Source organism: Gigantopelta aegis, chromosome 7 (assembly GCF_016097555.1).
Source record: "Gigantopelta aegis isolate Gae_Host chromosome 7, Gae_host_genome, whole genome shotgun sequence".
NCBI classification, from domain to species: Eukaryota; Metazoa; Mollusca; class Gastropoda; order Neomphalida; family Peltospiridae; genus Gigantopelta; species Gigantopelta aegis.
This window is the reverse complement of record NC_054705.1, coordinates 38,771,803-38,789,240: the sequence shown is the minus strand read 5'-3', so window position 1 is coordinate 38,789,240 and position 17,438 is coordinate 38,771,803. Positions and strand designations below refer to the sequence as shown.

Sequence of the window (17,438 nt, the reverse complement as noted above, 5' to 3'; positions counted from 1 at the left end):
TGCATTTCAATACAACTGTTTAAATGTTCAGTGAGCTCTGTCTTGTGTAGATTTAAATTTGTCTAACCAGTCTTGGGAGTGACAGTCCTACACAAAATTGGCGAGCGACAGTCCTCCAAAACACAAAATGGGAAGTAATAGTCCTCTTACACACAAAGTGGCGAAATGACCGTCCTCCTACATACAAAGTGGGAAAATTACCGTCCTCATACAAAGTGTTATGTAGCAATCCTCCTACACACAGTGTGGTAGTGGCAGTCCTACACACAAATGTGTATGTGGCAGTCCTCCTAGACACAAAGTGTGGCACTGGCAGTCCACCACATAAAGTGGGTAAATGGCAGTCCTAGACACAAAGTGGGGAAATGGCAGTCCTCCTATACACAAAGTGGGAAATGGCAGTCATACACACAAAGTGAGGAAGTGGCAGTCCTCCTACAAACAAAGTGTGGTAGTGGCAGTCCTCATACACACAAAGTGGGGAACTCACAGTCCTATACACAAAGTGGGAAAATGGCAGTCCTATACACAAAGTCGAGAAATGGCAGTCCTACACACAAAGTCGGTAAATGGCAGTCCTCCTACACACAAAGTTGAGAAATGGCAGTCCTACACACAAAGTGGGGAAATGACAGTCATCCTACACACAAAGTGGAGAAGTGGCAGTCATCCTACACACAAGGGGGAGTGGTTGTCGTCCTACAATAAAGCGAGGGAGTGGCAGTCCTCACATATACAAAGTATGAAGGGTGTATCGCCCAGGGAACTGGCATTCTTCCTAATGGCGAAACACGTCATGACATGAAAGCAGTCATGATATTGTCATATAACATACGGCGCTAGTGGAGTCCAATTTTATTGTGGACTGCCCCGTCGGTGAGACCATTGGGCTATTTCTCGTTCCAACCAATGATCCACAATTGGTGTAACAAAGGCCGTGGTGTGTACTATCCTGTGTGTGGGATGCTGCATATAAAAGATCCACCGCTGCTAATCAGAAAGAGTAGTCCACTGCGTGACGGCAGCAGGTTTTCTCTCTCATTATCTGCACGATCCTTAAAGGACATTCCTGAGTTTGCTGCAGTTTTTAAGTTGTTACCGACTAACAGACTTTTTAACGATTGTAACTACATATCAAATATATTTTTCTGCATAAAATATTAGTGGCTGTATATTAAACGTGTTTCGGGTCGTTCTAGTATTTGTACTAGGTTAAATTTCATTTTATTTCCTAAAATATAATTTTTTCGTTCATACAAAATTATTTGAAAACAAAATCCAGTTTGGGTTTCTTACAAATATACCGGCCTCGGTGGCGTCGTGGCAGGCCATCGGTCTACAGGCTGGTAGGTACTGGGTTCGGATCCCAGTCGAGGCATGGAATTTTTAATCCAGATACCGACTCCAAACCCTGAGTGAGTGCTCCGCAAGGCTCAATGGGTAGGTGTAAACCACTTGCACCGACCAGTGATCCATAACTGGTTTAACAAAGGCCATGGTTTGTGCTATCCTGCCTGTGGGAAGCGCAAATAAAAGATCCCTTGCTGCATGTCGTAAAAGAGTAGCCTATGTGGCGACAGCGGGTTTCCTCTAAAAAAAAATCTGTGTGGTCCTTAACCATATGTCTGACGCCATATAACCATAAATAAAATGTGTTGAGTGCGTCGTTAAATAAAACACTTCTTTCTTTCTTTCTTTCTTACAAATATTAAGACGACCAGAAATACATTGAATATACAGACACTGATGTTCTAAACAAGAAAATATATTTAACATGTAAGTTTAATCGTAGAAATATTTTATTAGTCGGAAACATCTCACAATGCAGCAAACTCAGGAATGTCCCTTTAACCATAATGTCCGACGTTATAATTATATTATATATAACCATAATTAAAATGTTGAGTGCATCGTTAAATAAAACATTCATTCATTCATTCGTTCCTTCCGTCTTTTTTTTTATTATTGTGGACTGATCCATTTTCAATCTGGATTTCTTCATATAATATGCATTTAGGTCAAATACGTACAGTATATGTACAACATACTTTAGTTTGATCGCGTGCATTCATGTGTGTGCGTGCGTGCGTGCGTGCGCGCGCGTGTGTGTGTGTGTGTTTGCGCGCGAGGTGGATTTAAAACAGTGGCGGATGTAGAATTTTTCTTGGGAGGGATGCAACGTTGCAACACATACAAAGGGCGCCTACTGTATAAAAAGTACACTAGTGTCCCCACTATAAATTAAAAATTCATTGATAACGGTTATCAAAACCAATTGATTTTAAGGAGCATTTCTAATTATTTTTGTGTTTTTTATCATTTTATTTTAGTTTTAGTTATTTTATTTTATTTATTGTTTTATTTTTATTATGTTTGTGGTTTTTGGGGGGTTGGGGTGGATAATATTCCTGGCAGCATCTCCCTGGATGCGCGCCTGTTCCACATTCCGACACGGAGGATCGATCCAGGATCTTCCTCTGCCTCATCCCATTTTCAGTTAAAGGCAATACTATCACGGATTTAAGGACCTTATTTCTCTAAAAATGTATAATAAATAAAAATTACATTTATTGTTGGAAACCAAATCTAGCTATCGCATCATCTTAACTGAACCATGATGGAGTGAAATCCATGTCATCCCTCTCGGCAATTTTAGTTTTTGAATTATGGACCATTGCTATAATTCAATTATTTTTACAAAATGTCATTAATAAATGGAGTATGGTGATTATGAAGATGGTTGAATGAAGTACATTTAGGGACAATGTTAGACAATTAAATAGGTCAGTGGTCTGTGACAATATGCCTTTAATGTAGCTATGTAATACTAAGTAGTTTTTAGAAAGTAAACTAGTTAGGTGCGGCAGTGTAAAAATAGTGGTACGACTCGAGGTTGCCAGACCATATATCCTTTCAAATTCACCTGTGAAGGACAGTTCCACAGATGTATACAACAAATACTCATCGCAGGCTTTCTAGATTATGCAGGGCCGCCGGAACGACTGTGACACCGGGGCGGCGGTCTAGCGATGTTGAGGGCTAGGGAGTTCCGAGAGCATGCTCCCCCGGGGAAATTTTGAAATGTAAATCTTGGGAAAACGATTTTAATGGAATGAATGAATGAATGAATTGCTTCTGGACATTATAAATAATATTTGATTGTGATAAAATGTGTTGCTATTAAGGAGCGTATTACATTTTTGAAACTGTTTTGAAAGTTTATAAATGCATTCAGGCCACACCACTGGAAGGCGCTTCTTTCCATGACTCATGTTTTTTTGTTCTTGTTGTTTTTATAATAGTGGTATGTGGTATGGCCATGACCGTACCGTCTAGGCCGCCCCTGAAAGTAAATTAAACTAAAAAATAAAATAAAAGTTTCGATAACTGCCTGGATCCAGTCCTAGCTTGCACTCTGGTCGACAGTTTCGATTGTGAAATATCCAGTCTCGATATTCACACAACATTCTAGTGCTAGTTACAACACTCGTTGCGAGGCTAAGATAATCTCGACCGGAACCGCGCAGTTTCTTTGCCAGGTTGCTAAGGACTCGTAAACCCATATTTGTTCGAGCACACCTTATTTTCGTTTTTATTTAGTTTGTGTAATCATTAATATTATTATTTAATCATGACCTCGACTTTACCTCGCGGTAAAGCGACTCGTGAAATTGATAGTGTTAGGAACGACATTCAGGATATTCTCTGCAGTGGAAATTATTACTGCAACGATGAACTGGCGCGAGAAATGACGAAGATTAACAACGGTCTGAACCACTTGCGACTGAACGAGAGTCTGGACTGCATGCCCAAACACCGATATCATGGCAAAATCAACAGTGAGTAAACTCTTTATATTATTTTTCGCCATTATTTCTCATTGTTTACCTTTTGAACCGCGGCTGCAGGTTTTGTTTGGGGTGGGATTTTGTTTTGTTGTTGTTGCTGTAGTTCATCAAGATTAACTTTGGCTACAAGTGCAAGCATTCGAGTTTATTTTTATGAACTATTGTTGCTGTTGCTTGATGCGCGGTCGGTTTGGGATCGATCCCTGTCGGTGGGGCCCATTGGGCTATTTCTCGTTCCAGACAGTGCACCATGACTGGTATATCAAAGGCCATGGTATGTGCCATCTTGTCTGTGGGATGGTGCATATAAAAGATCCCTTGCTTTTCTGATGGAAAAAACGTAGCAGGTTTCCTCTCTATGACTGTGTCAAAATGACCATGTTTGACATCCAATAGCCGATGATTAATAAACCAATGTGCTCTAGTGGTGGTGTTAAACAAACAAACTTTTTTTTTTTTTTTCATCCATACAAAAGTGGACCATTGTAATGATTGTTAACCAACAACATTAAATAGATATTTTCCCATCGATGGCCTACCATTGGCATTCTATTGGTTGCCCATGTCGGCCTGCTGTTGGTTGTCAAAAGGACGTATGTTACTGTTAGTCTGAATTTGACATAGAAAATGGGTTGGTTTGAATTGGGTCTGCTTTGAGCTAACTAACATGTACACTGGTGGCACTAAAGTCAGTGCATTAAAGGGACATTCCTGAGTCTGCTGCATTGTAAGAATATTTCTACGATTAAACTTACATATTAAATATATGTTCTTGTTTAGAATATCAGTGTCTGTATATTCAGTGTGTTTCTGGTCGTCTCAATATTTGTAAGAAGCTCAAACTGGATTTTGTCTTCAAATAATTTGGTATGTACAAAAAAATATTTTTTAGGAAATAAAATCAAATTTAACCTAGTACAAATATTAGAATGATCAGAAACATGTTTAACATACAGACACTAATATTGTATGCAGCAAAATATATTTGATATGTAATTACAATTGTTAAAAAGTCTCTGTTAGTCGATAACATCTTAAAAATTGCAGCAAACTCAGGAATGTCCCTTTAAGCATTTGCATTATTACAGTATTTACTGACATGTAGGGACTGCATTATTAGTTATATATACCGGCATCGTGGTTAGGCCATCGGTCTACAGGCTGGTAGGTACTGGGTTCGGATCCCAGTCAAGGCATGGGTAGGTGTAAACCACTTGCACCGACCAGTGATCCATAACTGGTTCAACAAAGGCCTTGGTTTGTGCTATCCTTCCTGTGGGAAGCGCAAATAAAAGATTCCTTGCTACTAATCTGAAAGAGTAGCCCATGTAGTGGCGACAGCGGGTTTCCTTTCAAAATCTGTGTGGTCCTTAACCATATGTCTGATGCCATATAACCGTAAATAAAATGTGTTGAGTGCGTCGTTAAATAAAACATTTCTTTCTTTCTTTCTTATTAGGTATACTTTGAAGTTTTGGGGTGGGAGTGCATGCATACCCCAATACCCTTCCCCATGGCTAGGCTAAACTGGATTGCCTGTTTTCATTTTGTGTGTGAGTGTGTGTGTGTGTGAGAGTGTGTGTGTGTGTGTGTGTGTGTTAATAATTATATAGAAATATAATATTAATGAAGCATCATGCATCTTAAGAGCATGCATTAAAGTTACTGACTCTAGCATTGGGTGGAGGGGAAGAGTGGTAACTGGCTCCACAAATAATACATTCCCCTCCCTCCCCTTCATCATCCCATAGGAGGTGAATATAATATATTGGCCCCTTCAGTTGCTGAAACATAAAATACATTTTTGGCTGCTATAAACACCAATTAGGATTAGTGGTGGCTGCACAGTTTCGGGATCCTCTTTAGAATATGTCCAGTACCATGAACAAATAAACTAGAGCTTGTTTCCAGTTAAAAAGAAATTCTTAGAATGTTTAGAATTATTTTTTTATTTTTAGATTTTCATGGTATTATACAAACACCAGGATGACCAGAAACACTTTGGATGTACGGAAACAGATCATCTAAACAATAAAATCTAAATAATATCTAATTAAAATTATTTCTAATGGCTTTAATAATCAAAAATATATGTCATAGTGTTTAAGAACTATAGGGTCTGTCACTACAAACGTGAACATTGTTTTCTTATTGCAGACACGTCTGGCCTGGTGGACAAGGTGTCTGGCTACCTGTACGAGTACCGCCAAAAGATGCATGGGCAGAACGTGAAGGGCAAACAGGAGAATGAGATAAGAGAACAACACCAGTGGGCCATGGCCAACCTGAAGAGCATACAGCAGGTATATAGAAAGGAAAAAGAAAGAAATGGTTTTTTTAACGACGCACTCAACACATTTTATTTACGGTTATATGGCGTCAGCCATATGGTTAAGGACCACACAGATTTCGAGAGGAAACCTGCTGTCGCCACTACATGGGCTACTCTTCCGATTAGCAGCAAGGGATCTTTTATTTGTGCTTCCCACAGGCAGGATAGCACAAACCATGGCCTTTGTTGAACCAGTTATGGATCACTGGTCGGTGCAAGTGGTTTACACCTACCCATTGAGCCTTGTGAGCACTCACTCAGGGTTTGGAGTCGGTATCTGGATTTAAAATCCCATGCCTCGACTGGGATCCGAACCCAGTACCTACCAGCCTGTAGACCGATGGCCTACCAAGACGCCACCGAGGCCGATATATATATAGAAAGGAAGCAAATGGTTTATTTACTGATGCACTCAGCACATTTTATTTACAGTTATATGACGTCAGACATATGGTTAAGGACCACACAGATATTGAGGGAGGAAACCCGCTGTGGCCACTTCATGGGCTACTCTTTTCGATTAGCAGCAGTGTTTCTGCCAGAAAGAAATATTTGGGTATGGCACTATGGAATTGAATGCAACCACAGTCAACAGGTGGTGGGGTGGGGGGCTCGATCCCCAAGAAAGCAAATGTGTTAAGTTGAGGGTTAGGGTTAAGAAAGTCATACAGTAATGAAAAGAGTAATTAATTTTGTCAAAAGGTTAACTTAAAAAAAAAAAAAAGTCTGCAAATAAATTTGGGTATGGCGCCATACCTGTTTTACCCTCTGACAGAAACCCTGGTGCCAGGGGATCTGTTATATGCACAATCCCATAGACAGGATAGCCACATACCACAGCCTTTAATGTACCAGTCATGATGCAATGGCTAGTGCGAGAAATCAGGTATTATAGGAGGTTGCAAATGTAGCACAATTCCATTGTTCCTCAATTTAAATCCCAGATTTTACATAAAATTATTAATTATGAGATGGAATCTTAAACATCAAGATTACGTATAATAAATTTCTGTTACATGTATTCATTACATTACAATATTACAGGGGCGGGATGGTCTGGGATCAATCCCTGTTGGTGGGCCCATGGGACTATTTATCGTTCCAGCCAGTGCACCATCACTGATATATCAACGGCCATGGTATGTTATCCTGTCTTTGGGATGGTGCATATCAAAGATCCCTTGCTGCTAATCGAAAAGAGTACCGTAGTCCATGAAGTGGCGACAGCAGGTTTCCTCTCTCAGTATCTGTGTGGTCCTTAACCATATGTCCAATGCCATATAACCGTAAATAAAATGTGTTGTGTGTGTCGTTAAATAAAACATTTCCTTCAATTACATTACAATATTATTACGTCATCCCATTGGTCCAGGTGGTGAGCGCTCGCTTGATGGGTGGTTTGTCTGTTAATAAAAAGTTCTGGGTTTTTTATTTCTTCCCTGTGGGGGCAGGACGTAGCCCAGTGGTAAAGCGTTCACTCGATGCGCGGTCGGTCTGGGCTACTTCTTGTTCCAGCCAGTGCACTGGCATATCAAACTCCATGGTATGTGCTAACCTGTCTGTGGGATCGGTGTATTGTGACACCCCAAAATACTTTTGGTCATTATAATTTCCATGCAACTAACCCTTTATACAAACATTTGTTCATTTCTTGTTTCTTTATTTCTTAACAGGAGATGGATCAGCATGCGACCAATGCACGGAATCGCATCAGCGAGTTTGGTGACATCATCGGCGTCACGGATCGCTTCACTGGTTACCGTAACAACCTGCTGAGCAGACCGGACGCCTTCGTCCCCAACTGGACAACTAGATCTCAGACAAGTAAATAGGATTTTTATTATAACAGTTTTTTTCACAACAATCGATTGTGGATTTCATAATTTTTTATTTTTTTTATTTTTTTTATTAATAAAGATTTATTGTCCCCAGGCCATAGGCAGTGAATAGGTTGGGGAGCCATATTCACTGCCTTACAACATATACACCTCACAGCAAAGAGACCTATAATGTATATAATTACTGACCTCGGTGGCGTCTTGGTTAAGTCATCGGATTACAGACTGGTGGATACAGGGTTCGCTGTCCGGTACCGGCTTCCACCCAGTGCGAGTTGTAATGACTCAATGGGTAGGTGTAAGACCACGACACCCTCTTCTCTCTCACTAACAACTAACCCACTGTCCTGTGGACAGATAGCTGAGGTGTGTGCCCAGGACAGCGTGCTTGAACCTTAATTGGATATAAGCACGAAAATAAGTTGAAATGAAATGTATATAATTAGTTAATGACATTAATATGGTATAATGTCATGTATAATATATGGTGGTGGTGATGATGATGATGATATATATAGAGAATACATTGTAACTAGTTAATGATGTCCCATTCTTACCTTCACAGGATAAAGCAGATATCCGACGTCATTAACTAGTTATTATTTTTATCCTGCAGACCATAAAAAGTAAGGGGAAAAGCTATTATTTCTGTTATTTCTGCCACATTGTACGATGACCTAGAGGTCAAATGAGCAATTTTATAATGTAGCTATTCATGTGACGTCATATGAGTGATGTCAAAAGTCATAATCTGCTAGTATACGTTTATGAATTTGCTTTAATCTATCATCAAAATCAATATCTGTGGTTGCAGGATAAAACAAAGTACATGTGTGTCTGAGAGAAAATGGAAGGAAAAAAGAAAAGAGATAGGAGCATAATTGGAATCTGATGTCGGTCATTTTACACATGTATGCATCAAAGTTCGACATCACTACCACTTAAACTTACATGTATATCCATACTTATGGAATGCTTAAAAGGAAAAAAAAAAAAAGTAAGGTGGCGTTCATAATTGATTATAATTGGTCATCGGGGCAAATTTCAAATTATCAAATATTTTGATAATTTCAACTTTAATTTGTATTAACAGGTCTCTGGATTTCATGGAAACAATAGTTTTCTGTAGCATGTCAGTAGTACCTGGTATGTCGAGTTTGTTTTGTTTAATGACACCACTAGAGCACAGTGATTAATCATCAGCTATTGGATGTCAGACATTTGGTATTTTTAATACATTATCAAAGAGGAAAACGTTTGTTTTGTTTAATGACACCACTAGAGCATATTGATGAATAATCATCGGCTATTGGATGTCAGACATTTGGTATTTATTATACATTGTCTTAGAGGAAACCCGCAACATGTTTCCATTAGCAGCAAGGGATCCTTTATATATGCATTTTCCCACAGACAGGACAGCACATACCACAGCCTTTGGTACCAGTTGTGGTGCACTGGTTGGAACAAAAAAAAACACAATCAGCTGAATGGTTCCACCGAGGTGGTTCGATCCTGCAACTCCTAGGACAGAGACACTAATTTATTTTTATTTTTATCCCACTGCCCTCTTTCTTTTTTCTCCTTTTGAATTCCATCTTGTTTTTTGCCAGTCTGGAAGCTCATTCTGTCTTTGTTTAGTTATCTGTGTATTTCAGCCACTGGTTTTCTGAGCGTGTCTTTAATTGGAGGAACCGTCCACATCGACATCCCAGTCCTTGTCTAATGTATTAATTATTTGAGTATTACACTATTTCAGCCACTGGTTTTCCGAGTCGGGTGTTGTTTCATGGGCGTGTAGTACACATGAGTGTGTCTTTGATTGGAGGAACCGTCCACATTGACATCCCAGTCCTTGTCTAATGTATTAGTTATTTGTTTATTACACTATTTCAGCCACTGGATTTCCGGGTCGGGAGTTGTTTCATGGGCATTCAGTTCACATGAGCATGCCTTTAATTGGAGGAACCGTCCACATCGACATCCCAGTCCTTGTCTAATGTATTAGTTATTTGTTTATTACACTATTTCAGCCACTGGATTTCCGGGTCGGGAGTTGTTTCATGGGCGTTCAGTACACATGAGCGTGCCTTCAACTGGAGGAACCATCGACATCCCAGTCCTTGTCTAATGTATTAGTTATTTGTGTCTTACACTATTTCAGCCACTGGATTTCCGGGACGAGAGTCATTTCGTGGGCGTGCAGTACGCATGAGCGTGCCTTTAATTGGAGGAACCGTCCACGATGACATCACGTTTGGGAGTGTACGACCCTGTTCAATGCAATACAAAGGTAGGGATTCGTATAGTCATGGGACGGGATTTAGCTCAGTCAGTTGAGTACTCGCTTGAGGTGCTTGCATTGCAGGATCGAACCACCTCAGTGGATCCATTCAGCTGATTGTTTTTTTTTCTCATTTCAGCCGGTGTACCACAACTGGACAATGGCCGTGGTATGTGCTTTCCTGTCTATGGGGAAGTGCATATAAAAGATGCCTTGCTGCATTAGGGAAAATGTAGCGGGTTTCCTTTGATGACTACAAGTCAGAATTACCAAATGTTTGACATCCAGTAGCCCATGATTAATTAATGTGCTCCAGTGGTGTCATTAAACAAAACAGACTTCTTCTTCGAATAGTCATACGCACACACTCAACACAATTAGCTGAACAAATATATAATTGAAAAATTAGTTAATTTAAAATACAATTGTGAATGTCAGTGTAGCGTAAAGTTTGTTATGTTTAATGACACCACTAGAGCACATTGATTTATTAATCATCGGCTATTGGATGTCAAACATTAGGTAATTTTGACCTGTAGTCTTAGAGAGGAAACCTGCTACATTTTTTCATTAGTAGCAAGGTATCTTTTATATGCATTTTCCCACAGACAGGAAAGCACATACCACGGCCTTTCACCAGTTGTGATGCACTGGTTGGAAGGGAGAATAAAACCCAGTCAGTTGAATGGATCCAATGAGGTGATGCGATCCTGCGAGGTAAGCCCTTCAAGCGAGCACTCAACCGACTGAGCTAAATCCCCCAAAAAAGGTCCAATTTTTACAGAAAAGAAATGTTTTATTTAACGGTGCACTCAACATATTTTATTTATGGTTATATGGCATCAGACATATGGTTAAGGACCACACAGATATTGAGAGAGGAAATCCGCTGTCGCCACTTCATGGGCTACTCTTTTCGATTAGCAGCAAGGGATCTTTTATATGCACCATTCCATAGACAGGGTGGTACATACCACAGCCTTTGATATACCAGATTTTGACAGAATTCCAGTTTGTTCAGGGTCCAATTTAAGACAGGTTTCACTGTATTTTTTATTTTTTTTAAATGTCCTTGAATTGTTTTCAGGTTACCGCACCATCGACAGCTTGTACCCGAGGCGAACTGTCCTTCAGAGACGCGGAGATCCCTGCTATAGCAGAACCATCGACGACGTGAAAACCATCAACTTAATGAATTCGCAGTCATGGTCGCCAAATGGGGGCGGCACGGGAAACGGGAGCCTGATGAGAAACGACCCAACCCTTGCAAAAACCCCACAGGAGATGGCGGGAATAAATATGGTATTCCCCGGCAAAACGGAGTACATGCTACGGTACAACAGGCCACTAACGGACATGCCCACGTGCGATTTCACGGTGAATCCCAAACCGGACTATTCCTTGTACGGCCGGACCCTAGGGAAGCCTGACCCAGATTGCCCCAAAACCACGGAGTACCAGGTTCGGTACGAATGGCCTGATGGAAGACGACTGGTCAAGTTCCCATGGCTACGCAAGTGAAAACATTTTAGATGAGTGCATCCATAGAGGCCTACACAGAATAATATATATATATATATATATATATATATATATGTATGTTTATAGCTTGTTTTTAAATACATGTGAACATTGGTGTGAACAGACACACTGATGTGTACATACATGAGGATAACATATATTATGAACATGTCGTCAGCTCTTTGGCGAGGGGGCGAATATTCAATTTAGGAAAATTTACATAAAATCTACTCTTGTATATCATTGCAATAATGGATTTTAATTCGGAGAACCACTTTATAAACTACTTCTTTAACTGGCTATTTCATTAGTTATAGTTTTGCTAATACAGTAATTCACTAAATTAACCACTTAATTAAGACTTCATTTGATGAACATCCAAATGTACATTCACCTATTTTGTCAGAAAGGCAACGATACATGTATTGTGTATGTGTATATAACATGGATCTGACATAATATGGAAATAAGTATTGTATATAGAGGTTAGTGTACATATTTCTATACAATGTTTTTCATTCATTATCAAGAAATATTCTTTTTGAAGGATATGCCATTTTATGCTGGTTCATGAATATAATGTCAAATATAGCTTATTTTAATTCATTACATTATTATCTGGTAATGTTGTTTTAACGAGATATCATTTTAAAGCTGGTATACAGATTTGGATTTTAATAATTAATGTAGGCAAACTTCAAAATTACTTCAAAGCTCTTTGGTTACTTGGACTTTGATGCAAAAATTATTTACACATAGATGGTAATATGTTTTAGCCAGGTAAACAAATGAGAAAATACGGCTTCCAAAAAAAAGAGGGGCATGTTTACTTTTATTTGTTTTAGTATTTTTAACTAGATGGAAATGTATTTTAGCCAGGCAAAGAAATGACAAAATATAGCTTCAAAATAAGGAGGGGCATGTTTACTTTTATTTGGTGTAGTATTCATAACTCGATGGAAATGTGTTATAGCCAAGTAAAGAAAGACAAAATTTGGCTTACGAAAATAGGCCTGTTTGTAAACTCTTGTTTGATATGTTATAGCCTACTATTAAAAAGACTCCAGTGAAATAAAAGTATTATCGTAGAGCATGTCAGAAAGCCATGGTTAACAAAAATGTGAGTACCGGTTCCAGGGTATACGTACTATAGATTGGGGTCTGAAACCAAATAGGTATTTGTAGGATAGTCTTAAAAGGACGGTGTCCAATAGGATTGATAAGATAATGTCAAAAGGACAGTATCCAATAGGCAATGGCGTAGCCAGCATGAGGCAGACTAGGCGCTTGCATCATCTGGAATTTCCCCAGATTTATTTTATTTTTCCCATGACACTGATATTTATTTTAGAGGTCTGGATTTTCCTCAGCGTTTTTTTCCTCTCTGGCTACGCCCCAGATAGGATTAATAAGATTCTGTTAGTATCCAACAGGATTAATAAGGTAATGTCAGAAGGACAGTATCTAATAAGATTAATAAGATGATGTTCAAAAGGGCAGTAGCGAAACTTATCTAGAGGGTAATGTCAAAGGGACAAGACGAAAAGGTATTAAAAGGGTACCAAAAGGGTACCGTAATGTTAGAAGAAAAATATTCAAGTTTTAACATGGTCGTATTAAAGGGATGAAATGTAAAGGGTATTACTTAAGGAACGGTATCCAAAAGTGATGAATTATGAATGGGATGTAATTGTTAAAGGGAGATAATTAACTTCATGCAATGTGTTCTATTTTTAAAAAGAAGGAAATACGGTGTGAAATAATATGTCTATGTTATAAATATTGAGTTTATCCCCAGACGATACATATATAATCCCTTAATTGTATGTCTATGTTATAAATATTGAGTTTATCCCAGACGATACATATATAATCCCTTAATTGTATGTCTACTTAAAACATCTTTGAAATCATGTATGCTCCATTACGCAACAATGTTACTGAATCGAAAAAATGGATATTAAAAATGGATTTTTATTTTATTTTATAGTAAAAATACCAATTACATCTGTTGCTTTTAAAAAAATAGATATTACTGTACTGTCAAATTAATATTCAACTTATAATTTTTTTTTTTTTTTTTTTTTTTTCAAATTGTGCGTTTAAAATCAGTTGTATCCCTTTAATTATCTGTATTTAAATAAATTGTAGATTATGAAATGATATTGTAAAATGAATCTTCGGTTTATGCAGTAAAAAAAAATAGCCAGGCCTCTGAAGTTAGTTCCTGTATCATGTGTGTGTTCCTTTACATTGTAAATATACAGCTACAACTTGTTTAGAAATGGTATTATTTATTAAGCATGTACATTTTTTTAAAAGTCCCAAGGAAGCAATATGGGAGTCAACGCAATTTAACAAAAGTAATCGTGCCATTGTCTGTGATTTAGCAAACATACTTTGTAAGCTATTAACCAAAGTTGTATTGTAATTAACTACAGCAGCAGCATTATAAGAATGCAAACGAGAATTAGAAAAATGCAGCTTACGCTTTTCTTTTCTTTCCAATTATATATGCCATTTTTTTTATTTTTTTTTTTTATTATTATTTTTTTTTATTATTATTATTTTTTTTTTGCTTCATTCTGTAATATGAAATGCTTACCTCTATACAAATTATTGTTTATTTACATTTATATATACACGTATATATTGTTTTTACTACCAGCACTTTCAAATTTTAGGCATGTGTGTTAAATATCATTGCATCTACTTTTGTGCCTATCTCAATCACAAACTTGTACAAATAATGTGGCTAATGTGAAATGTAGCTATAATTGTTGAAAAAAAACAAGAAGCAATTAAGGGGAGATAATTTTCGGATTTTTTTGTTTTAAAAGATCTGCACTTTAGTAGAATAATAATTAGAATTCAATATAATGGTTCATTAACTTTATATCTGTATGTGATTAGAAAGTAATATATCCATAACTGGAGTCCACAGAAGCACATTCATTGAAAAATACAACCACCAAATACATAAATTGTTATATATATTTTTATATTATTTTAAAAAAACTTCTTTTTTTTTTTTCTATAATTATACAATGTTGTGACATAAGTCCATTGATTGTAACAAGTTTATGTTGCATGCATCAATTGCCAATGTGCCTAAAATCATTCTGTATCTCCCTTTGAAAGATCTCATGTTTCAGCATAAAAATGATAAGCTACTTTTAGAAAATAGACTTACAAGGATATATATATCTTAAGATCATTTTAGATAATAGTATCGTGTTTGCTTTTGCTTCTTTGATTATGTAACACAAAGTGTTTGTTTCAGAAATCATTTATGGAAATTGTTAGCACTTAATATATTTACTCTGGTTTTTACTAATTTTATTTTTAAAATAGAATTTATATTTCATTAAATTTACATTTGTGAAATTTAATGTTTCATTTTAATTATTAATTTTCAACATCAATCAGTCAGGTTTGGAGGTATATCACAAAGTAACAGAAATTCTATTGGATTTTGATTGTCAATAAATTTTAAAAATTTAATATAGAAATCACCATGAGAAATTTATGACTGGAAAATAAAGCTGTTTTAATCACATTTTCTAAATATTTATATTAATTTTATTACTGTGAATAACAGAAACCAAATTGTTATTGTCTTTCCACATCAGTGAAGTTTTTTTTTATTTATTTATTAATTTACTGTAGTTTACATAGCAGTCACATACGTGAAGAATGAATATGAAAAATTATTCAATTAGTGTTTTTTAATGTTTTGATTTTTTAATCACTTTATGTACAATGTAATCTGATGCAGTGGTGCAAATATTTTATTAGATGTTGCTGTGTGTTAAAATATCATATTTACCATTTTTAGAGCCGATGTGTTTTTCATGCTGGGGTGTTGTTAAGCATCTTTTCTACAGGGCTTCTAGAATTTTTTTAAAATCCACTAACCATGGGATCAGTTATTTCAAAAATTTACTAGCCACAATTAAAAATTCACTAGCCCTATTTTATTTTAAGTTAATACAATTTTACTAAATAATGGTAATAATCAGATATGTCATCTAAAGAGGGAGACAAAGCTGAAAAACACAAAATTTGGGGAGATGGGGGGGGGGGGGGCAGGCTATTCATATTTACTAAATAGACGTAACTGCAACATTTGACTATTTCTTTTTTACTAGCCGTCGGGCATGGCAATATTAGTTATTTACTAGCCCAACATTGAATACCACTAGCCATGGGAGTGGGGCCACCATAATCTAGAAGCCGTGTATTCTATCTATTCTGTTATTTACCTCTTTCTTCCGTATCAGCATTTTATTGAAACATTTAATCTTGTAGCTTGTACAAGCATGTAATTTGTTTTCATTTAGTATATCTGTTCTGCAGTATTTCACAAATGTTTGAGAGAGTCACTACTTGTCACAGCAGCTTTGGCTAGTGTCCTATGTATTATAGTAATACAGTTGATAATTTCCACTAGCCCAGGCCAAATATACACTAGCTGAGATCGACGGCTAGTGGATTTGTCGAACAATGTTTTGTGATAATGCATTCTACGCCTTTATAAAATGGTTGGGGGGGGGGGGGGTGGAGGGGGTGAGTTGGAAATGGGCAGAATTTTGAATAGCAATAAGTGAAAAAGTTAATAGAATTTTATTTTATTTTTAATAAAAAAAAATTAACAAGCCAAAAATAAAAAAGGAATTGACTGCTTTGGCGAATATTTATATAATTTGGAGCATTTTTAAAGGACAGTCCAAAAATAAACGAGAGAAAGAAGAGTATGGGATTATTTAATAATATTGGGGGGGGGGGGGGGAGCAATTTTGACATAAAGTTTTGAACGAAGGTCTAAAAGTTTAAAGTCCGAGCATATGAAAATGAAATTTTGTGAGAACCATTCATACATATCACTTTACACTACCGGAATATACCATTTTTTTAATTGCGATGCAGTGGTAAAATTAGTTACACTGTCACTTGACTGCCATCACAAAACTGTCCAAATTTCAACGGCTGAATATTATTTTTAGATGTTTTATATAATATATATCATAAGTACAAAGTGATGAAATAAAATACTTATTGACATGGCAGAATGTGACTATAATTAATACCAATAATTACTATATATTCATGGTGTAATATTGATCGTTATATACGGATTCATAAAAATGCTATGTAATATTGAACTTATGTAACCATGCCAAATACACTGGTGGCAAACTCAGATGCTGTTTGTGTTTATTTCATAATAATTTGGTGCCAAAATGTTACATATGGTGTGGCCTTTGTAGAATTAAAACAAAAATGTTGTTTACGCAAAATAAATGCAACGTATGTGCCATTTTTGGTAAACAAGTGGTAAATTGTTAAAATTAGTGCTCTCTGTAGCAGTCGTCAGAGGTCAAGGTCATTATCATGAGTAGCCATGTTTGTTTGATTTGGTTTTCTGCAATCATGGAGTGATCAGCTAATTACATCATGTACATCAATTGCCATAAATATTAAATGTGTTGTATTTGTTCTGGTAGCGATGGTAATATGTGTTTTTAATCCTTGACCCACCATTAATAAATAGACAAACATATTTTTTAAGTGATAGTGTATAATGAGCAATACAAATTTAAATCTTTCTTTTT

General features: G+C 36.8%; 1 protein-coding gene across 1 annotated transcript; it reads left to right on the top strand.

The window, feature by feature from the left end:
• Nucleotides 1-3,552: 3,552 nt before the first annotated feature.
• Nucleotides 3,553-15,731, top strand: LOC121377723. Its single transcript, XM_041505809.1, has 5 exons — nucleotides 3,553-3,839; nucleotides 6,006-6,151; nucleotides 7,854-8,004; nucleotides 10,183-10,311; nucleotides 11,390-15,731. Exons 1-5 carry the CDS (start codon nucleotides 3,632-3,634, stop codon nucleotides 11,821-11,823), a joined length of 1,068 nt encoding a protein of 355 aa, XP_041361743.1. The 5' UTR covers nucleotides 3,553-3,631; the 3' UTR covers nucleotides 11,824-15,731.
• The last annotated feature ends 1,707 nt before the right edge of the window (nucleotides 15,732-17,438 follow it).